This window comes from Biomphalaria glabrata, chromosome 1 (genome assembly GCF_947242115.1).
Source record: "Biomphalaria glabrata chromosome 1, xgBioGlab47.1, whole genome shotgun sequence".
Taxonomy (NCBI): domain Eukaryota; kingdom Metazoa; phylum Mollusca; class Gastropoda; family Planorbidae; genus Biomphalaria; species Biomphalaria glabrata.
The window spans coordinates 43406689-43430383 of record NC_074711.1 but is presented as its reverse complement, the minus strand read 5'-3'; the positions used below and the strand labels follow the sequence as shown (position 1 = coordinate 43430383).

General features: G+C 32.5%; 2 protein-coding genes across 4 annotated transcripts in view; one reads left to right on the top strand and one right to left on the bottom strand.

Annotated features, from left to right (window-relative positions):
* Positions 1 to 836: 836 nt before the first annotated feature.
* LOC106051657 (glycerol-3-phosphate acyltransferase 4-like) lies at positions 837 to 17797 on the bottom strand. 2 transcript variants are annotated; one of them, XM_013206862.2, is made up of 15 exons: positions 17670 to 17797; positions 11798 to 11912; positions 11067 to 11188; positions 10887 to 10929; positions 10351 to 10405; positions 10165 to 10230; positions 9316 to 9390; positions 9075 to 9164; positions 7943 to 8033; positions 7732 to 7847; positions 6657 to 6712; positions 5952 to 6037; positions 4591 to 4719; positions 3651 to 3730; positions 837 to 3280 (listed from the first exon to the last, which is right to left on the bottom strand). In XM_013206862.2, exons 1-15 carry the CDS (start codon positions 17694 to 17696, stop codon positions 3193 to 3195), a joined length of 1239 nt encoding a protein of 412 aa, XP_013062316.2. In that variant the 5' UTR covers positions 17697 to 17797; the 3' UTR covers positions 837 to 3192. The 2 variants fall into 2 exon arrangements, with proteins under 2 accessions (XP_013062316.2, XP_013062315.1); XM_013206861.2 differs by lacking the exon at positions 17670 to 17797 and adding an exon at positions 14025 to 14268.
* Positions 17798 to 17996: 199 nt separating this feature from the next.
* LOC106051650 (uncharacterized) overlaps positions 17997 to 23695 on the top strand; it is a 38025-nt gene continuing 32326 nt past the window's right edge. For both annotated transcript variants that reach the window (XM_056037910.1, XM_056037904.1), the window contains exons 1-2: positions 17997 to 19093; positions 20915 to 21067. In XM_056037910.1, coding sequence (XP_055893885.1) covers positions 19079 to 19093; positions 20915 to 21067 — 168 coding nt within the window. In that variant the 5' untranslated portion in view covers positions 17997 to 19078. The remainder of the gene's footprint in view (positions 19094 to 20914; positions 21068 to 23695) is intronic.

Sequence of the window (23695 nt, the reverse complement as noted above, 5' to 3'; positions counted from 1 at the left end):
TCTATGCTTGCTATTTATGTTGCCTCCTTTTGCCCAATCTTAAACTACTTATATTAAGCATTCAGCTATTCATCTGCTCCTCTCAAAATTAGCTATACTTTTCCTTTCATATAGAATCCCTCACTATCTTTTAGAAGAGTTAATATTATAAATATATCACTGAATAAACATGTGTCCATAGTCTACTGACAAACAAAATGTGCACTACCTTGCATTTGCCACTTGATTTTTCCAGTACCGGTTATTTTTTTAGTTCCCACTCTTAATATTTAGCCTTGCAATGTGATATTCTCTTACATCTGTCTGCAACTTTGTTCTAGACTAATGGTTCACAGATGATCAGTTGACAGTAGCTGGTTATATCAACTCACTATCAAATGGTTCATCAGTTAGTCACAATTCACTTAAGATAATTGTAAGTCACATCCATCTGCAAGAGTACCATTTGTTCTTCTAGGGACACAAATGTTGAGAAATACCTAAACCAGTGTTAGGAATGTGTCTTCTGAGAAAGTTAACTGAATCAGATGGCCACATTCCATTCCAGTGGTTTTTGAAAAAAGCTCATAATCTATTTTCAACTCAACTCTGGCACATCAGGTCTAGTAGTTATGGGTACTAAAGATGTGAGATGTTGCTAAGGACTGTTGGGGGGAGGAGTTATTTAGTAGCTTGAGCTATAGAATACCAGGCCAACATGTCTTGAAATGTTTCTATAAGCACTTGATGATGTACATCTTTGTCAATGTTTCATCAGCTGAAGTGTTTTACATAACTTAGATAAGTGTCGGAAACCTCAAGCAACCAAAAGTCTTAAGAAATCAAGACTTGTTAAATAAATATCAGAACAATCTTTATTTAGCAATCATGAGACAGCATGTATACAAATACTAATAGAGTAATTTGATACACAGCTTCCAACTGATGACTTTTCAGAAATTAATATATACTCCTTTTTTTAAAAATGTACTTGTGAAAATGGTGATATAGAAAAAAACAAGTTTTTTACTAGCAGTCTACACATTCTACTACACATTCCTTAAATAAATGTTTCATAAACAATTCTGTAGCTGAATGTCCAGTTGAAATTCATGTCAAGATAAGATCAGATATTCTAGAATAATTTCATTTATTCTTCACATACATTAGACACTATGATCAAATGCTTAATAGCTTGATGATTGAAATACAAAAATAAGACAAAATATTAATTATAAGTACAACACTAAAAGGATGACGTTCTTGGCAAATTTATGTAATGGTTACAAATTATTAATAATTAATGCAATGAAGATCATTACTTTCATTTCAATATCGCTGAAATATTGGGACTGGCATTGTCAGAAACATTACCACTTGGACTGACTGACCATATCAGTTTATTCAATGAAGCACTAGGACTAGCACTTTAACAACAGTATGATCAAATCATATCAAAATAATGTATGACAGCTTTAACTCTTTCTCTCCGTAATTATTTTTCCATGCTTTGAAGGAATTCCTCATTTTGCTCATGACTATTTCACTACCCCTGTTATGATTGGGCTTCAATAGCTTTGTTGTTTGTTATCAGAAAATGTATTTGGTATTGAAATAAAGGGGAATGCATGCTCTTTTTATAAAATTCAAAGTCAAGTTAAAAAAAAAAAAAATATTAATTTAATTTAATGAAGTAAAAATCAACAATGGTATCGTCGATTAGGAGAGAAAGAGTTAATATTATAAATATAATTGAAGTTGTGGATTTGTAACATTTGACAAAGAGTACATAATTATGACCTTAGCAAAGATTTAACCAGGTATTTTTTTTTACACAAGACATAAGAAATAGAATCATAAGTTTACCCTAATGTCTGGAGCTTATCAACAATCAATGTTTGTAATTATCTTTATTTAAACTTAACTAAAGTGGATTTTCAGCTTAACTAAATGATGTCATAGGGCCCCAATATCAATACTATTATCTAGTTAATTTACACTTAAATTCAACAAATTTCTTTAAAATTTATTTTGTGTGTGCTTAGTAACTATTACTAAGTTTTAATTTCAGAAACTAAGATTTATCATTTTGTATTATTGTGTAGCTTTATTTCTAAATGCCGATAACTCTATACACCCTAGTTCCCTTGTCATTGTGGCGCATTGGCGGATAACTTCTTAAAAATATAATGTAATGAAGTGTTTTAATTCTCTTAACATTTTATAAGAACAAAATATCTTACTATTTTATTTTGGAAGACAAAAAGCCTTGTGGAAAAAACAACTACCGTATAGTATGTTTTGTAAATCCTAGTAAAACAAATTCTAAAGCTCATGAGTTCTCTAAATTTTAGTAAACTGAAATTTACTAGTAGTTGCCCAAGTTCTGTGAATCTTATTTATTTTAGGTACAGTAGTAGAAATAAAATGCTTTTTTTATAAAGAAAATTCTTATAAAGTTCTGTTTTAAAATTTCCTTTACACTACTGTTGTTTTTTTAAGCAAGTCTTATTTGGATTAAAATTTAAACTAAAATTTTTGGAACAATGTAGCTCCTGAAACAATCAAGTCATGCATAAATAAATTAAAATTCAGAAGTAAAAACAAATTATTTGACTAAGACAAGCACAAAAAAAAATGTCTCTCAACATAAAGTGTAGAAGGATCAATGAGCAACTGTAGCTCCCAATCTATTGCACAGACTAAATCAAATACTGCGGAGAAAAATTTTAAACTAAAAGCTGAAAAGAAATGTGTTGTTATTTTTTAGATTTAACTCATGAAGTTATACACAATCACAAATACATTATTCTCACCAATCATCATCAATCAGCCTGCCATGTTTTAGTAATGGAATCAATAACTTAGATGATAAAATAACAAACAAATGGAAATAATTGTAAACAACTAAACCTAAAAGGAACAAATTCTTTCAAAGTGAGAATATAAGATCAAGCAAGCAGCAGAAGTCAGGCTGCCAACTTCAATTGTAAATGGAGATGGACTTACGTTAAGTGCTTTAACAAAAAAAAAACATACAGAACCATCATTTTTTAAAACAAAGCACCAACTTTACAATGAATAAGCTTATGTTATTTATAAGGATATGTTTTGTTTCTATGGATGTGGTATCATAGTTTTAGATGAACTTTTCTTTATGTTTATCATAGGCAAATATACAATGATATTATAATAATGAGCAACAAATTATCACTAATCCACTTTTAACATTTTACTGTATAGTTCCTGTGGCACCTCTTTCATTGATTCTTTGACATTTTCTCGTTTCAAACCTCCATCCCTGAAGAATGCAAAATTCAATCATATAAACAAATCTCTGAAAGCCAGTAATTTTTTTATTATACATCAATAGCATAGTAGCATTTATTTATCTAGATAAAGTTAGAAGCACTAGACTGTCATGACAGGTTAGAACAACAAATAGGATATTTCCAACTTTAAGTTTTTAAAAAAATTAACCCCCCCCCCCCCCCCCCCCCCCAAGCCTAATTGGTATTGTTGTCAACACAGCTTAAGACTTTTCTCTAGTTTGGGTAGGGTAGGAAATGATTTCACTGCTTGTACAAAACAGAGAATATATCCACCAAGAAGGGAGGAGGTGGGAGCAATCCATCAGTGACAATCCTGAGTTTAAAAAAAATGTAACCTACCAATCAAGATCAACAAGTCCACCTTTTTTAGCTATTTCTGATTTCACACGATTAGCAAAAGCAACAGCATCTTCATTCTCCTTTAAAAAACAAAAAGCAAACATTCAAAATTTTAATCATTAAAAAATTATTACATTTTTTAGTGCTAAACATTGTCAATATAGATTTGAAATATTATCAGGCCATAGGTTACGTTTGACTCTTTGAGGCAGGCATCACAATCTTACAAACTACTTCAATGGTTCCTTTCTTAAGTTCATTAGTCATTTTTTTTATATTTTGTATACATTTCAACAAAAAGAGGTGTTTTTTTTATAAACTTTACAAATCATTTAATAGTTGTAATGATTTCATTATAGACATTAAATAGAAATACTTATTATAATCAGACAATCGTGAAGTTATCTTTGCAAGCAAGAAAGATTGCATCTCTTTTTTCCCCTAGGTGACATATACAGCAGATTTTCTCATTTTTCTTATTTGAAATCAAATTGTTAATTACAATTGTACTCGCATTCTTCATGCTCTTTGTTTAGTATGTGATATTACATACACATCTGTTAGCATTTTATTCCTTAGTGCTATTAGAGGATGGAAAGGGTTGCCAAAATTAGCCAAGAAAATCAACAAAATGGCAGAGTTTAAGTCACTGATTAACAAGCATGACCAGATTGACCAAGGGACACTCATAGGATGTAATCATCTTATTTTTTTAAGCTATGTCTGTATTTTATCATCCATCCATCTATCCCAGTGGCGCTACAGCCCATGGAGGGCTCTGGCCTGCTTCAACACATCCCTCCATTCAGATCTCTCTTGGGCCTTTCATCTCCATGCTCTAACCCCAAGCTGTTATAGATCTGATGTCTGTATTTTATAAGATAAGATATTCAAAAGGCAGGTAGCACACAACACAAACTAAAAGACCAGTGGTACTTACAAGTTTAGTCATTGGGGGCAGATACCATACATCACAAACTAATGCCCAACTGGACATTATCTGTAGTAAATGTTGAGTCCAATTATGTTTACTGCTGTTCCAAAATGCGTCCCCAAATCTTGGATCATACTGAAACAATTATTTAAAAAAAAAAAGATGTACAGAATACTAACTCCAATTAAGCTATATGTTTTATAATTTGGCATGAAAGTATTCCAAAATTATACACACACCTTGACTTTTTGATAGTATAGAGATGCTGTGAAATATGATGCAAGCTTCCAAATGTAAATTTAAAACTTTTTATAAATAACTATATGCATGTTTAAAATATAGTTCAACTAGTATTGATTTAAAAACAAGTGATTAAATGTGAAAAAACAAAGTGATTAAATGAGGATCAAAAAAAATATTTCTATTCATTATCAGACTGAGATCGAGGTTGTTGGACTGAGGGTCCTGAGATTAATTGTACTGGAAATTTTTTTTTTCCTTCTGCATGTCACAATATTTTTTATGTTCTCTCAGCTCTACTAAACCCTTGAGACTCAATGAGGGACAGTAAAGTCAGTTGGATATTGTGCTGGATACATATCACTCTTGTTCAACAGAAAGTGATAGCAACAAAAGTCAGGTACCAATTGGAGTTATGTGTCAGGAAAGATGGCTGCGCGCTGGACTGTCATTCAGACGTATCGATGGTCCCGGGTTCAAAATCTGCCCGCTTCCATGCCCCGTTGTCCTGGGAAAGTTTGGACTAGGAAGTAAATTGTCTTCAACTCTGAAGGAACATCAAAAACATGTAAAACATTTTACATTTTAAGTCCTAGGTAAAAATCTGAGCCTTCACCAGGATTTCAACTTAAAACCATCTATTATTCAGATGAAAAGCTTACTCCTCACCCATGGTCTAGCTTGACCAGGAGGTGACCATCTATTATTCAGATGAAAAGCTTACTCCTCACCCATGGTCTAGCTTGACCAGGAGGTGACCATCTATTATTCAGTTAAAAAGCTTACTCCTCACCCATGTTTAGCTTGACCAGGAGGTAAGTGACCACATCTATTTATTCAGTTGAAAAGCTTACATCTCACACATGTTATAGCTTGACCAGGAGATGATCATCTATTATTCAGTTGAAAAGCTTACTCCTCACACTTTATAGCTTGACCAGGAGGTGACCATCTATTATTCAGTTGAAAACCTTACTCCTCATCCATGTTTAGCTTGACTAGGAGGTGACCATCTATTTTACAGTTGAAAAGCTTACTCCTCCCCCATAGTCTAGCTTGACCAGGAGGTAAATGACACATAAATGGCTACAATCAAAAGAGACAGGAGAAAGAATTTGAGCACTTACTTTGATAGCTACTGGATAAATGACTGAGCTCACTTCAAAACTTCCTTTTTTAAACATCATGACAGATGTATTGTTGATGCACGTCCCTGTGAGAGGAGACAACAAGCAGACAAATTAGAAATGGTTGCCAAAACTTTTTGGTACACACAAAAGATAAATAACTAACATACATAATCCCATAATCAGCAAACATCATGAAGATACCAGTGGGTATAAACATATCAGCGGGCATCATAAACATATTCGTGGACATTATAAATACATTAGTGGGCATCAAGCAATATTAATATATGCTTAAGGTAGAAGAAGAAATTATTTTTATTTCTTTTTGCAATTTAAGTTTTCATCATGCTCTGGCTATAATTCAAAAAACAGAAATGGAAAAGTGGTTTGAGTGCTGGGACAAGTCCCAAAAAGCCAGTGGAGTCTGGGAGCGCATGAGGCGCATTTCTTTTTTTCTACTTTTCTTTTAACTTTAACTTTGGATAACTTAACGTAATCAATGACCTGACTATTTCAGAAGTATAAATATGTTCCTTTATTATTTGTACAGAGTCATTTTGAAATTTACAACTTGTACAACACTCAAAACATTTTATTTTGTACAGTGAAAATGAATTCTCACCAATTTTGTCTAAGTAAAAAACACAAATAAAATTTAGGTTACAATGTCAATAGAAATACAGTGAAAAGAAATCAAATCACCTTCTGGAAAAATAAGAACTGGAAGTTTATTTTTATCTTCAATGTGTGATTTTAATCTGGGGAAAAAATATGGAAACTATGAACAAGAAATAATAAAATTCAATCAGAACATTTTTAAAACTAAACATGCAAGATACATGTAAACATAAAATTTTAACATGTACTTGTCTGTCTGATCAAGCAGTTGAACTTTTGAATACAATTCTCATAACATCATCCCTTACTTGTTAAATGCAGTTTCACCAAATCCACAAACAAACAATAAACAAGATTTGAGTTTGGTTTTACCAATATATTAACATTTTAGATAATCATTTTAGATAAAGGGAGATATTTTTTATGTCAGTAACTTGAAAAAGTTATGTAAGATTTAGATTTTATGGCACAATTTTAGGCCATGTCGTGCATATGCAATAGTCCACATAAGCTCCACAATCTTTGGAATAAAATGTGTAGCATGGAAATACAATTCTATCATAGTTTGCCAAGATGGACAAGAGAAACTTCCTGACAATTTAGAGTCAGACATTATTCCAACATGGAACAAACTAAGCCTACATATGGTCTGTAGAGAACTTATTTTATTGAAAACATGGATGACAGACTTGTGAACAACTGTTTCAATCCAATCATCAATCATCCCACAGACAGGTTTCAGTTGATCTCACCCTTTGATTTTGATAGCATAAGACTGACTGAGAAAAAGTAAGCCTATCTTACTTAGGGAGCATGAGATTTTCCCTATTGACATTTGAAAAATTGATTTTGTGACGGTTAATTTATTCTAGTAACTTCCAGCTGTTTGGTAAGGTAAGCAGAGGTAAGGAAGTCAAGTTCTAAATGTTTGTAGTATAGACTCATACAAACTAGAAATGAGAGGAATGTTTCAACCTTCATTAAGCCTCATGCCCAGAATCATACAATTTGAATTTTCTCCAGAGAAATATTAGACCTAAAACATTTTCTTAAAGTATTTTCTTTTTTTTTTCTTCTTTAAGCCAGAGGCATGTACACAAAAACTTTGTTTAAAAATACATTTTTTATATTTTTTAAATTATCTGGTCTGTAACTTTACCTTCTGGCTACCAAGCCTCTGTCTTTAGCTTCAGATCTTTCAAACCAAATATGAGCAGTAGCACGAGCCAGAGATCTTTGTATCACACCTAAAAATCCACCATGTGACTGTCCAATCTGCAACCAAGTGAAACAGCAACATTTAAATGAAGCCCTAAATGTTTTGTTTTTTAATCAATGTAAATATTTGTAGGGAAGAAAAAAATTCTCACCATAGCATAGCAGTTGTCACAGGACAAAATGATTACGTCAACAGGGGATGTGTGGTTGGCAACACAGATTCCATTTTTAGCCATATTTTCCCTTACAAAAAGAGTTGTAAAACATGATCAAATAAAATAAAATCAATAAAAATTCATTCATATGTATAAAAACTGTAAAAATAATGTCTAATTGAATTACCAAATCAGCAACAACAACAATAAAAAATAAATTGTAAGTACATGTATAAAAGAAAGTGTCTACTTATAATTACAAGGAACTTAATAATGTGTTGATTGATACTTGAGCCAAGAAAATGTGATCTATGAGATTTCATTTATCTTGACATTGGGAAAACAAATTAAAAATTAATTTATTTAATAACTATGCTATAGTATATTGGGTTAGGTCCCAACAGAAGTTTATGATAAATATTAAATTATATTTTAAAAGTTGGCTATGTTTAAATATTTAATGTTTGTATTTAATTTTAAAAAATCTCTTGATAGTTAAATTGAATAAGAAAAACTAAAAAGAACATTGTATTAAAAAATCCTTAGATTCTTCCCAAAATTATTTAGCTAAAAGCTAGAGTCAGCTTAATCAACAGGTTCAGCAATTCATGGATCACTAACTCATGTAACATAATGAGTTCTATAATAAAATGATTGTAAATTAAATTTAGTATAGACACATGATATTTTAATGTTTTAAATAACAATCTAAACTAGAACAGGAGTCCTGCATATATATATATATATATATATATATATATATATATATATATATATATATATATATATATATATATATATATATATATATATATATATATATATATATATATAAATAAAAGCTTTTAACACACACTAATTGTGAGACAAAACACACACCAGAAGTGTGAGAAAATGCACAAATATTGAAATAATGGTCATTTCAATTTCTTATATTTACAGCAATAACAGATGCTGTATTAATAAACACTGGCTTTGTCGGCATGAGATGTGGGAAAATAAGCAGGTGGCAACTGAGTTAACGTAGTCATGTGAAACATGGCACTCATCCTTAAGCTTCGAAATTGAAGACATTGCCATTGTAATTACTTAACAAATGTAATAGGTACATAGTAAGTCTTGTAACTACCTGTTATGAAAGGTGATAACTCCTGAAAATGCTCTGCACAAAATTCTAAAACTCATTAAACTGAAGAATTCATTCAATTTCCTTTTAAAGCTGAGAAAAAAAATATTTATAAATATAAAATGTATTTGGTTACTTTGCATCTTTTCAATTAAAAATTAATCCCTTAAAAATAACAATTATACAGCTCATAATAGCTGTGCCATGAAGTCTAAACAGGTTTGAATATGTACATAATAATCACCTGCTTTCCCTTAAGTATCCAATGAAAGCTGTTGATATAATTAGCCACATCACTCCAATAAAGGCAATAGTTATTCTGAAGAAAAATAAAAGCATAAGTTGTTAATGTTACCCAATTTGCTGACTTATACAGTACAGTACATTGATTATAAGAGTTGTACATATTATATTATAGTAGCTGAAACAGATGCCATACACAACAGCAGCAGAAAGAAGAGTGAAAATGCAACGGCGCCTGGTGATTACATATGCTCAACCTGTGACCGCAGCTGTGTATCAAGGATTGGCCTCTTTAGTCACACAAAATGTTGCAAAGTGAAAAGATTGTCTCTTGAGACGTAAAATGCCACACAGCTGAAACATGATGGTGCCTGGTCTATTCTAAAAGGATTAGCAAAGCTTATAAAAAAAAACAACCTATTCCTTTAATTTTATTTAAGGAATACTAAATAATAATCTGCCTAGTTTCAAATTTTATCAAAGTTTATGAAATGGTGATGATTTGATTGATAAATACTCCTTAAACTTTTTCTTTATTCAGATCTAAAACTAACCTGCTAAAACCAAGGTTACGTAATGGAGTTAATTTGACAAAAACCAATAAATAAATCTAGGTATACCCTATTTTGTAGCAATATAGTTGAAGGATTATTTATACCATCTTTTATCAAAATTGTTGATGATGAGTACATTATTTTTTTAAATATAACTAAATTTTATGTATTAAATTATAAGGTCTATTCAAAACTGTATAGAACTAAAAAAGAAAAATACCATAATAAAAATGTCTTTAATGAATTTAAAACCAAAGAAGAAAATGTACCAAACAAGTAAAAAACTATATTCTTACCTAAATGGAAGAAGAATAGCATAACGAACAAAGCAGCCAACACACCAAAGTGCAGTTAGTCGTATGCTGGTAAAAAAAAATGATTTAATAATAATACTAGACCTTCAGATATTCCTATATAATTTTTTTTTTTTAATAACTGTAATCTTTGTTTTAAAGTTTTCAATCCAATTCTAAAATATCTACCTCATAAACTGATGATCTTTTTGTGTTCTAGTTAAAAGATTCCAAGAAGGTAACTCTGTCAAACCATGCAAAACATATTAGAATAACTATAACAACCAAAGTTAATTTGTACAGAAAAGATTTACGTAAAAATGTAAAAGCAATAGAATGTACAAATTACCAGTTATTCTAAAATCTTTATAATCATATAAATAAATTTAATTATGTTGCAATATTTTAGCATAAATCACAAGCACTAGTGCTATTTAGTAAATAAGATGTATTTCAAAATATTTTCTTCAAACTATTGGTAACAATCGTGTTGAGGAAATAATACAAACACCTTCACTGCCAGGACTATTTGAATATATTAAGTTTAGGTATGACCATAAAACATCATGTCTTATGGACCACTTTAGTCATATAAATTAAAATTTAACTAACTAGTTAAACTCATTAATAATTCTAATTATTAGCATTAAACTAAAGGATGAAATGTGAATAGTTTGGGTATTAAACCTCTATAAACAAGCCTCAATAAAGAGAAAACAATTTACCTTCAGCTGAAAACCTTTTGGTCACAGTATCATCTATAATAGCCTTAAAATAACACAAGAAAGAAAAGATTTTTGTTAAATCAATACATTTTTTTGTGTCCAAGTTCTATTTGTAATGCTCCGTTATTGACAATCATTTATAAAATGAAAACACTTAAGATACAAGTTGAAATTAAAAACCTCCATTCCAAATTTAGCAAAAGTCATAACATCAGAGAGTTCAAATTCTTTCTTAGACATTCCAAAATCCAACTGTTCCAAGCCTTTAACTGAAGGTGAACTAGAACTCTTATCCGCCTGATCTGTGTAATGATGAAATAATCAAAAGAAATGGGGTTTAATAACTATAGATAAACATTTAAATAAATTAAATATTTTGTAGTTTCTAATAATCTATTTCCTTTGTTCAAAATACCAAGTTTCCAGATATTCTTAATTCTTAATTATATGGCAAGATTTGAAACAATGTTACTTTCAAAATCAATCTATGATTTAAATGTGTCTACTTTAAAATTGTGATCATTGAAAAATGTAGTTACTTAAAAAACTCTAAGCTGTTTCAAATGCTTACTATATTTTTTTCATAATTGTAGTAGATTAATTTTGATAGGTCTTTGCTAAAAGAATATGATTTAAATCTGTCAGTATTACACTGAAATAATATTTTTCATGTAATCTGTTAAAAAGTGTAGTCATTTTCCGAGTAATGTTTAATTATTGTAGTTAGAAATAATAATGTAGACACAATTATTTGTAGATGTTAAGATTTAGAGGCTCTGATTTATAAATTATAAAATACCATATATAGATATGTTACAGTAGATTTTATTAAAGAAAAAAGGATCTGCTTTTCTGAAAGTTTGATAATTTACCAATGAAAAGTATTTATTCAAAATAAATATGTAAGATACCTTCATTATCCTGTTTGGCATCTGACAGTGTATTGTCTTGTTTGATCTCATTTTCTTCTTCAGTATCATTGTCTTGCTCACCAGGGCTAGGCACTGGTACTTTGTGTTTGCAAGCCTAAATGAGACCAAAATGGTGGATGGATTAACTCAACTAGCCATCCAACTAGCCATCCAATGTCACAAATATGTGGATATTTATTAGATACAAAGTTTAAACTGTCCTCAAAAAATAAGTGTACTAATAATATGTTACCCTTTGCAGCACTCTATTATTTATTTATCCGTCTAGAAAACTAATGAAAAATCGGCAAAGTCAAAGTTATATGATTGTAGATCTAGACTACATGTCAACTGTAAAGGTAAAGGCTTAAAAACTTTGTATATACACACAGCACTATTCATGAAAAAGCATATAAAAAAAAAAGTATCTTTCTGTCCTGCAAATACTTTCAAATTGATCAAGCAATTGAACATCGTGTACCTCTTTCCTTTGAGTACTGTATGCCTGGCAATATATCATTGAATGTTTTAAGGTATTTGGAAACATCCAATGAAAGTACTGGAAATTATTGAGACTCCCATCCATTTTGTTAAATATTCAAAGCTTCCTTTGTATATAGATTGAGTGTGTGTCACAAATGTTTGGCGTTTGTCTTTGTAGTCTTCTTAAGTTCTTTCATCTTCAATCAAAGAAAACTTACACTTTTCCAGTTTTGCAGAATTTGCTTTATAAAATGTAAGGTACTGCAAACCTCTAGAGACTTTTCTTCCTCTTTAATGGTTAAATTTTTTTACAGGAAACACTAACATTAACAAATGCAAAAAAAAAAGCACAAATAAACTTCTGACAAATTGTTCTTTTAGTTTAGGATGAACACTTTCAATATTGGGAATAGCTTGAGCATCCTATCAATTGCCAGTTATAAGTTGAGCTATGGATCCAGTTTTGCTTTGGTTTAGTAACTGTTGATAATTAATAACCACAGATGGACAGAAATATTTCAGAGCTTTCATTTACACAGTATAAATTTAAAAAATAATAGTTGAACAGTTTTAGAACAATAGCTTCAACTCAACATCTTTTTGGATATAATTGTGAAAAATGTAAGCTGTACACCCATCGCCAACAAGCAACTTCTTATAAGTTCAGTTTTCAACAGCAAAAAAACATTCTTTTATTGTTTCCTGGTGATGCCTCCAAAGTTCTCATTTGCATTGTTTCTGTCGAATGCAACTTTGATGGGGGGTGGAGTGGCCATGAATGCCTTGAACATATTATTTCATAATGTTAATTAACAGTTCAATAACATAAAATAATCACAGGAATATTAGTTTTAATGTATCTTAAAATGTTAATATATATATTTAAAAGCTAAATAATATTTAGAATAATTTAGATCTATATAGATTTTTAAAAATTCAAAGTGACAATGTACGACAAGACAGCCAAAAGTAGGACAAAAAAAAAAGGAAAATACAAAGACAAAGAAGAGGTCAAAATAATTAACTAAAAAATTAATAACTTTTGATTATTTTGAACTAATTATTCAATTTTCAAAAATTCTTTTTGTCATTTAGATCTACATAGATCTAGTAGAATCGTATGAGTATGATTACTATGATCATGATATTAGAATAATGTCTGACACTACTGTCTACACTACTACACTTAACTTACAGATTAGATCTAATCATCTATTAACTTGAACATTAGATTATAATTAGATCTAGATCATAGTAGTAGATCTACTACACTACTAGAAGGGCGTTCAGTGATAAAATAGTTATTTACTTATAATATGATCATATATATTTATGCAATGAAACCACTTTTTGTGTATAGGGCACTATACTACTATCTAGACAGAATCCAGATAATTTTGAGATATAGATCTAGATCTACAATCTACTAGAATTTACTATATAGATCTACTAGATTACTAGATCTAACTAGACTCTAGCTATAGATTTATAGATCTACTATCTAGATTATAATTTATATAGATAGTTCTATCTAATTTATCTAGATCTATATATATTATTATTATTATATAGACTCTAGATCTAGAATCATCTAGATATCTAGTCATTCGACTAATTCTACTTCTAGAGTAGACTAAATCTAGACAAAACAGCTTTCTGAGGCGGCGGAGGCTCAACTTTCTGAGTCAGACTCAGTCAGTGAGCCTCTCAATACTCTCATTCTCAACAATTTCAATTCACCAACCTCAAAAACTTTCAGCATAAGCTTCACATAAGCTTTTCGTATTCCAATTGATGTACCACACGTTGCTAGAATAATGACAAGAGCAACTACTATAATAACAGGTAGAAAAAGAAACGATAAAGCGGCTATAAGTAACTGTTCTCCCATTCTACTAATTTACAATGTACTTTTATAAACTTTTTTCTTCCAGTAAGTAGGCATCCATCTTGTTAAGATGTCAAAGGTTAAGGTTAAAGTACAAAGTGTGTTAAACTGTTTACTTTTATCAGCGGTTCTCATACTACTAGATCTAGTTCTAATTTCGATTGATAAAAATGTTCGATAGATAGATAAGGCTACTTTTAAAATCATATAGATCTAGTCTACATCTGGATTTCTAATGTTCCTGGAATTCTCATGAAATTGCAAAATTTACGCAAAAGTCATGAACATGTCCTGAAATTATTAAAATCTTATAAAAACTCATGCTAATCTCCTTACAAATAGACAAAATTGGCATTTTTTTGGGGCTCCCATTCTATATGGACCACTTCAATCCTACTCGCGATTTTTTTTTTTAAAGGCATTGTTAGCGTTCATTAAATAAAAATGGCTAATAAATAATGCGAATTTTAACCGAAACAAGAAGTTCAAATACTTTAATAGTCACTGGCATACAAATATAGATCTAAATCTATCAAGACCTCTTTAAGAAAAACAACAAAAGCGATATTTTGCTAGTCCAAGGGTGGGCAAATTACGACCCGTGGGCCACATGAGGCACGCCGGACTGTTTTATGCGGCCCGTGGACACCTACAGAAATCAGGTGTGCCCACAGTTTATACATATAAAACAATACAAATATTTAAAAAAAAAAAGCTAATTTGAAATATCTATATAAATTATTGCAATTTCTGAGGCGAAAGAAACATTGTCTTTATATGTCATTCTAAAAAAGTTTTTAAGTAAACGAAGATTATTTTTATTTGCAATATTTTGACAAATTCAGTTAAAGATTGAAACTCAGGCCACTATTTTATTCAATGCATTGAAGAACAGCGATGAAAGTCTTGAGCTAGCTTGAAACAAGATGGCAAGTGTAACAACTGATGGAGCCCGTGTTTTGACAGAAAAGCAGGTTTTTAATAAATTAAAGAAGATATCTCAACCATAAACTTTAAACGGGAAAGTTTGCTCAAGCTGAATTGAATATATAGTATATTATTGGTCAAATACTCCCAGTAATGTAACTTATCACTGCTAGGGATCTTAACCACAGACAGTTCCAATGAGTACTTGAAGATTAGGAAACAAAACATTCCGCTAGCTTAGCATGGGCAAGGTAGTGAGAAGAAATGGAATCTCGAGGAAGAAATTGTTATTTTCCTTGAAGGACATTAACTGTGACTTTCTATTTCTAATGAAGAGTTGAAGACAGACTTCATGTTTTCATCGGAAGTATTGCACATGAAATTTATGTGCATGTTAAATCATTTCAAACAAAGCTTTCCCATTTCTCCAGGCAATCAAGTGAAAACGGGCATTGTCATTTTCCTTTGTTGAAAGGTGAAACTATTTCAAGTGAAAAGGTTGAAAAGTACAAGACTTATTTGAATTCTTTGAATGTGGAATTTGAAAGCTAATTTTAAGACGTCAAGAATCAGTTTTCAATACACTCAGCTCACCATTTAGTGCAGAAGCTGAATCAGCTCTAGAGAACATACCTCCAAGCAAATTATGAACTGAAAGAGAAGATCCATTCAATTATTCCACAGAAGTTTCATGAGTGCCAGAGACTATATTTCCACACTTTAAAAAACTTTGCTGCTACACTTTCACATTAGTTTGTGCACATACATCACTAAACAAACATTTCTTTTCTGTTTGAAAATAAACAAGTGTAGGAACAGATCGATGCCGACTGACTGTAATTTGACAGCAGTCATAAAGATAACTAGTAAGCTAGTTCCACAATTCTGGAACATTAAGCACGAGTCTAAACAGTTCAACACTTCAAATTAAGTACAACTGTTCATTTATGGTGACATTGTGAGATGTAAACAGACGATAACAAAATCAAAAAAAAAAAAAAGTAAAATTAGTTTCAGAAATCGCTAATTCCATATCACAGTGTAAATGTGAATTAAAAGACATTATAAACAGCTTTTTAGCGTATCTTTTAAAGTTGTAAGTATATATATATATATATATATATATATATATATATATATATATATATATATATATATATATATATATATATATATATATATATATATAATGCGGCCCCCCATTCCCAATTATTTTTTTTTGTAATGCGGCCCTCGATAGGAAAAGGTTGCTCACCCCTGTGCTAGTCGATAGTAAATCTAAAAGCAGATCTGAATGTTTATGGGGTTTTGTTAGAGAACTACTATCTACTGTAGATGGCTAGTAAAGTTAATTTTGTACTTACTAAAGTATGAATAAAATGCAAAGACGATTTGTTTTTCAAATACAAAATTTTAATTTTCACTTATTATCCTTATCCCTACCCAGACTGGGCCCCGCGCAATTCGTTTCGCATAGGGCCCCGCAATCTGTAGGACCGGCCCTGGGTGAGATAGAGAAGCACATCATGACTATAGAACAGGGGTGGGCAAATTACGGACGGCGGGGCGGAGCGTTCTATGCGGCCCGCGAACACACACAAATATTAGATTTGCCTTCAGATTATAAATATATATATATATATATATATAAAATTTTAAATATCTATATAAACTATTGAAACTTCAGATTTTTATGACGAAGATTCTAAAAAACATTGACCCTACATGTCATTATAAAACGTTGAAAGTAAACGAAGATTATTCTAATTGGCAATATGTCGAACATTCAAAGACGCAAACTCAGGCCAGCAATAGTATGAAGAACTGTGTTGAAAGAGTACAGTTGGCAAGGAAGAATGTGGCAAGTGCAACAACTGATGGTGTCCGTGCTTTGCTTTGCAAAAAAAATAGGTTTGTTAATAAAATTAAAGAACACTATCCCAAATTTACAATAAGCTTCATTGAATATCAAATATGTTATTGACCCAATTATCTCAGGGATCAAACTCATCAGAACTAGGGGTCTTAATCACAGGCAGTGGCAATTACGAAAAGTACTTTAAGATTGGGAAACAAAAAATTCTGATAATCGGTAACAAAATAGTATCGGCGTGGTTTAGCATGGAAAAGGTATTGAGAAGAATAAGGAATCTCAAGGAAGAAATTGTTATGTTCCATGAAGGATGTTGAAGGATGTTGATTGTGACTTTGTTTCTGATATTTCTGTAGGAGTAAAAGATAGACTTCATGTTTGACATCGACATTATTACTATTTGTTGTTTGCACGTGTATGTGCATCTTTTCAAACAAAGCGATCCCATTTCTCCAGGCAAGAAAGTGAAAACAGGCTTTATCATTTTCCTTTGCTGAAAGGTGAAGCTATTTCTTGTGAAGTGGTTGAAACGTACAATACTTATTTTAATACTTTGATGTGGAAATTGAAAGCAAATTTAAGACGTCTAAAACTTAGAACATTTTTCAATACCCTCACTGTACAGTAACATCAAATACACATGATTCAAAAATTTGATATTTTTTTCTCACTGAACCTAATGTCATCGAATACGAATTCACCTCCTTTTTGGCAGGCAACGGCTTCATCTGCGTTAGTAGGTCTTCGTGGTGTATTGCTCAGATGCACTTTGACCTGATCTTTGTTTTTGAAAGACAGTGCAACATTAGTTCCTAATTAAAATGTGAAGTTTTGAAACTGCCGTGGAACAAAAAAAAAATCAATTTATAATTTATGTCCTTCTCACCACGATACTCTTAAAAAGAATGACGTTGATTTAGAATTTTAGGTCAAACGCATTCGAAATTTGGTCAGTTAGGACTGTTTTGGATTGGAGAGTTTATCTTATATTTATATATATATATATATATTTATATATAGTTCGTCCATCGTGGTTCAATGATTACCACTTTTGTCATCAAAGGGGGGTGGGTCTGAGGGCTTTGCACTGGGGTTTTGTGCCTCCTCGTGTGGTTGGGGAGACGTATGTGAGTCCGGAATGTTCGGCTGCACACTGGGATGGTTATTCCAGCTGGAGCTAGTGTCATTGGCCTTGCTTTTTTTTTCTTTGACGCTTTTCTTCTGCCAGCGGTGTCCTCTTGTCCTCTGCAGTTTTCACAGCGCAGGGCCAATGCTGAAAGCTTTCCGAGAAACTGTAAGGGTGTCTATGAAGCATTTTCTTTTTCAACCTCGTGAGTGCTTCCCTTCCCTTAATTGGCCATACAGAAGCCGTTTAGGGATGTTGGAGTCTTCCATCTGCAGATATGGCCTGCCCATCGCAGCTGGGACGGACTGCATCAGGATTGTGTGGATGCTTTGCAGGTCCACTCTTCGAAGGACTTCAGTATCTGGTATTTTTTCTTGCCATTTAACAATCAGTATTTTTCTGAGACAGATCATGTGGAAGTGGCTCTTTTTTGTGTGCATGTTTTCTGTATACTGTCCACGTTTCTGAGGCATAAAGCAATGTGGGGAAGAAGAAAGCTCGATAGACCCCTAGCTTTGTTTTTGTGGTGACTTGCGTATCGCTAAGGCCAGTGCATCCTTTGTCAGACTGCCGAACAATGTTTGGAACAGACGAGAACTAAATAGTCAATGTTAGGCCTACTAAGACAATTCTCTTTTTTTTTTAAAATACTTTTTAAAAGAGTTGGACTACGTACGCCCTACTTTTAAGATACTTCTAAATAACATGGCTGGATAAATATTCCCGATGTCTACTAACCATGGAACTATCAGGGCAATAAAAAATGCACACATAATTGGGAATTTCTTTTGTTTTTTGGTAAGACACCGTTTTAAAGAAAATAAATTGAATTTGTTTTTATTTCATAATTTAGAGAATTCTAATTACACTACTTTTAATCATTGGTTAGTTTAAAACCAAGTTTTTTTTAAAAAATCGTTGCATTGGTTGTCTACAAGATAAGTATTGGGTACTAGATGCTAGATTCTAGTAAATCTAGGTGTAATGGAAAATCACAAGGTTTGTATCGGCATTAAAAGCCTATCTATTATTATCAATTCTAGATAGATAGATAGATAATTACAAAATGAACAAGGTTACAAAAGACAGTTTGTGTGGAAATACAAACTCAAAATCGGCCCCCGAAGTAAAATGTTTTACATAATTCGGATGTTCCTTCAGAGTTGAAGATAGTTTACTTCCTAGTCCAAACATCCCGCAGGACGACGGGGGATGGGAGCAGTCAGGGTTTGAACCTTCGACCGTCGATAAATCCGAACGACAGTCCAGTGCGCAAACCGCACGACCAGTGGTCCATCCAGGCAGGCTTCAATATTTTCAGAAAGAACATCCGAATGAAATTATATCAAAGACAAATGAGAGATAAGAATGGAGAAAAAAGGCTAACAGATCTTGTGTATTGCCCCAACGAGGGTGTCATGTAGCCAGCACAACGACCAACCGCCTTTACTTTTCCCCAACTAATGACAGGTACCCATTAGAGCTGGGTAGACTCACAAGTTGAAAATCCTAGTCTTCACCAGGATTCGAACCCGGGACCCTTGGTTCGGAATAAATAATGTAATTGTTACGAACAGGCTCAATCTTATAATAGAATCCTAAAAAAAAAAAAAAAAAAAAAAAAAAAAATTTCTACTATATTATGATAAATGTTTACGAAAATGGAGTTTACAAGATTACTATTCATTTTAAATTAGGTCTAACTTATAATGCATACTAATTAGCTTTTTAAAAAAAAACTGCTTGCATAACTGATTTTAAAAAAGTAGAATTTTCGCTTTCAGGGAAAAAAAAAGTAGCCGTTGCATCAGAACTTTGAATGGTCTAAAATATTGTGATGTCGGATTTTCAATATCTTTTCTAGTTTACGAGATCTAAACGGGACGGACGGACAGACGGACAGACATTTCACACAAAATTAATAGCGTCTTTTCCCCTTTCGGGGGCCGCTAAAAATGACAAATGATCCATCCGCTCCTCTAACATTACTGCAAAGCTGTCATTATTCAGTTAGTTAACCGCCAAAGCATTAGGCTCTCTTTCTGCAAATGACTTACAAATAATGAAATATGGCTCTACACATTAATTGTAGTATTCAGCTACAATATAAACAAATAGTTCAATTTCTTTATTCTACATTTTCTTATTCTTTTCAAGTATGAATCAAGTTTCTTGGATTTGTCAGGATAACCTTTTTTTATCTACTTTTATCATCACAAATAGATTGACAAATGGATAAGAATCTTACAAGCAACTAAGGCCAACATTTTAATTAAAGTTTTTACTTTTGTTTTAAAAGAGAAAGAATGCTTTTAGTATGTCGAAAAAATTAATAAGCAGTGTTTCGTAATTTAAGTTCAGTACAATGTAGACCATAATGCATGGAATACACTTAGACATTTAACCAAAAGGAAAAAGGTTCTTCCTTGACGTCTTGACTGAGAGATTGGCCCTTTACAAAACAATTAACATCAATTAAATAATCATTTAATAACATCAGTTTGGTCAGGTTCACGTTGATTCATATCTTCATAACTATAAGTGTATTGAATAAATATGAATATTAACAATGTAAAAATGATAACATTAATGAATCTTCGTATCCTGTGGTATCATGTCGGACTAACAAAACAATAGTATCGGAAAGACTTTCGAAACTTACTCGTAAAACCTGCCTTTTTACCTGACTTTATTATTTCTGTGGCCGATTTTGAGTTTGTGTTTAAACACAAACTATCTTTGTAACCTTGTTCTTAAGAAACGTTTGTAAACTGTAAGTTAAGATTTTGATAGTTATTCCTCTTTGCACACGTGTTTCAGGGAATGAAAGAGAAGTCCAGATTGTATCTACCAAATCTTAGTGTTGACACTCTACAGTTTCTCCATACTGTTTGGTACGTCTTTTTAGAGTACGTGGGCGCAACAGAAGATGCAAGCCACTGGTGGAAGTCAGTGTTTGAAAGGAGAATCCTCGTGAGTTTATACTACTCTACGCCACTGCAAATTTAGCAGCGTTTATTTAGCGTTTTGCCACTTATTTAAAACAAAATGTGTGTGTGTGTGCATGATGTAGAGGTGTAAGGAGGACAATGGGTAGACGCCAATAATTTAATAAAATAGATCAGTTTTATTAGTTATAATACAGTTTTATTAGTTATGATACATAAAGGAACTAGATATTAAAAATAGCATTCATGTAAAAATTTAATGATGAGATGGGGTGTATCTGTCACTTAGTTTGCAGGAAACTTTGGACATGGATTATCAAGATATGCTTTTTTTAGCGGCCCCCGAAATGGGAAAAGACGCTATTTGTTTTTTGTGGCCTTTTCTGTCCGTCCGTCCCGTTTAGATATTAGAAACTAGAAGAGAAAATTAAAATCGAACATCATGATATTTTAGATCATTCAAAGTTCTGATGCAACGGCTATTTTTTTTTCTTTTCTGAAAGTGAACCATCTTATTTTAAAAATTATCTATGCAATGAGATTTTTCATAAAAATACACCACTTTTACAACTATTCACTATTAATAGTAACAAACACGGATGTCTCTTTAGTACGGGAGATTCCCATGTACCATATTTTTAACACATTTATGCAAACGGTTTTAGATTTTTTGTCAATAAATATTTTTTTTACATTTGTATTGCTAAGTTGGATAAGTTCTGTCATACTATTACTACATTTACACAAAAAAATGTTAATCTATTTAGTATGCATATAAGTTTCATGGGCGTAGCCAGGATTTTTTTTCGAGGGGGGGGGGGGTTGGGGGGGGATTTTTTTTCTCTCCCCCCCCCCCCCACCTCGACCCCCCCCCCCCCCCCCGCGGAAAAAAAATTATGTGTATTTATATGTGTGTCTGACCCTTCATTCTTTCGGAAGACGTTTATTGTGCCCCAGAATAGATTCTTACATGAGTTAGTGGAAAAATTGTAGATTCCCCTAATGTGCTATTCTTACTGATTTACACCCTCCCGCGCCGTTCGGCGCATTTGCTGTTAAGCTGTTTCCATAAAATTGTAGATTCCCCGCCATTACTAGCAAGGGGGTCAGGCATGGGCGTAGCCAGGATTTTTTTTCGGGGGGGTTTAGGGGGGTGATAACCACCGCCCCCCCCCCCTCGCGAAAAAAAAAATTTGTATATATGTATGTGTGTGTGTGTGTTCATAATCTTTATTACATTCTGACCCTTCATTCTTTTGGAACACGTTTATTGTGCCCTAGAATAGGTTCTTCCTGTAGTTAGTGAAAAAATTGTTGACTCCCCGCCATTGCCAGCAAGGGGCTCTGGGGGAGCTCTAGGAGCTCACCCTAGCGCGGGGCGGAGCCCCGCCGCCAAGCACTATTTCTGGCATAGAATGCCAACAAAATGCATATTCTGAGGTATCTACAGTGCATTTTCCAGCTATTAAAAAGTCTTATTTCAAAAATATATGTGCTATTTTTACTGACTAAGACCCTGCAGCGCCGTTCGGCGCATTAGTCGTCAAGCTGTTTCCACAAAAATCTGTCACTGGTAATGTCTGAAGCCTCTTCCCACCTACTCCGAGGACCTCCATGAATGTGTGGCGCCAAGTTGTACTAGGATGTCATCGAAACTCTTATTATGCGTAATTTATTTAGTCGGAGAACATGTCCCGCAAACCTCATGCAACGCTCTGTCACAATTTTACTAAGGGTTCGACTCCAGTTTGTCATAGGATTTCCTTGATTTAGACCCGATCTCAATAACTAACTCCTAAAACCTCTCTTAGTCATCTTTGTTGAGCCACATTTAGTGTTTTTCAATTTCGGCAGATGACTATTCACTGCACATTATTAATGGAGCCCCGCCACTGGTAGAAATGTGTAACCTCTCTTGGATACGCTCTTGGAATTGGGTGACTGTAGTTTGCTTTAGATATTATATCGAAAAGTGAAGTTTTATCGTCAAAATCATCTGTTAGAGGTTTTAAACTAAAAATCTCAGGACTTTGTTGTTGTTTTTTAAATTCAAAACCGCATTTAGCTACGATCATAGAATTTGGTAACTGTAGTTTGCTTTAGAGTAATATTGAAGATAGAGGTTTTCCACCTCAAAACGCTCTGTAGGGGGATTTTAAAACTTAAAACCATCTGGAGGAAAGGAGTTTAAACTCAAAACCCCCTATTCGCTTGGCTACGCTCAAATAATTTTAGTGTGTAATTTGCGTTTTCTTTTATATTGAAGAGCTATTTTTTTAGCATCAAACCCTTGTGAAGGGGGATATAAACTAAAAACCCCTTTTGGCAACGCTCATAGCATCTTAGTGCGTAATTGCTTTTTTTTTTTTTACATTGAAGATGTATTTTTTAACTTCAAACCCCGCTGGCGGGGGTTTACACTCAAAACCCATATGGCTACGCTCTTAGATTTAAGAGTGTGTAATTTGCTTTTTTTTTTTTTATTGAAGATGTATTTTTTGCTTCAAACTCCACTGGAGGGGAGTTTAAACTTAAAACTGAGTCAAAACCCATTTAGCTACGCTCATAGGACGTAACCCTCGTAGGACGTAATCATCTTCTTTTTTGAAGTAACGTCTGTATTATATAAGATAAGGTAAGATATAACATTTTG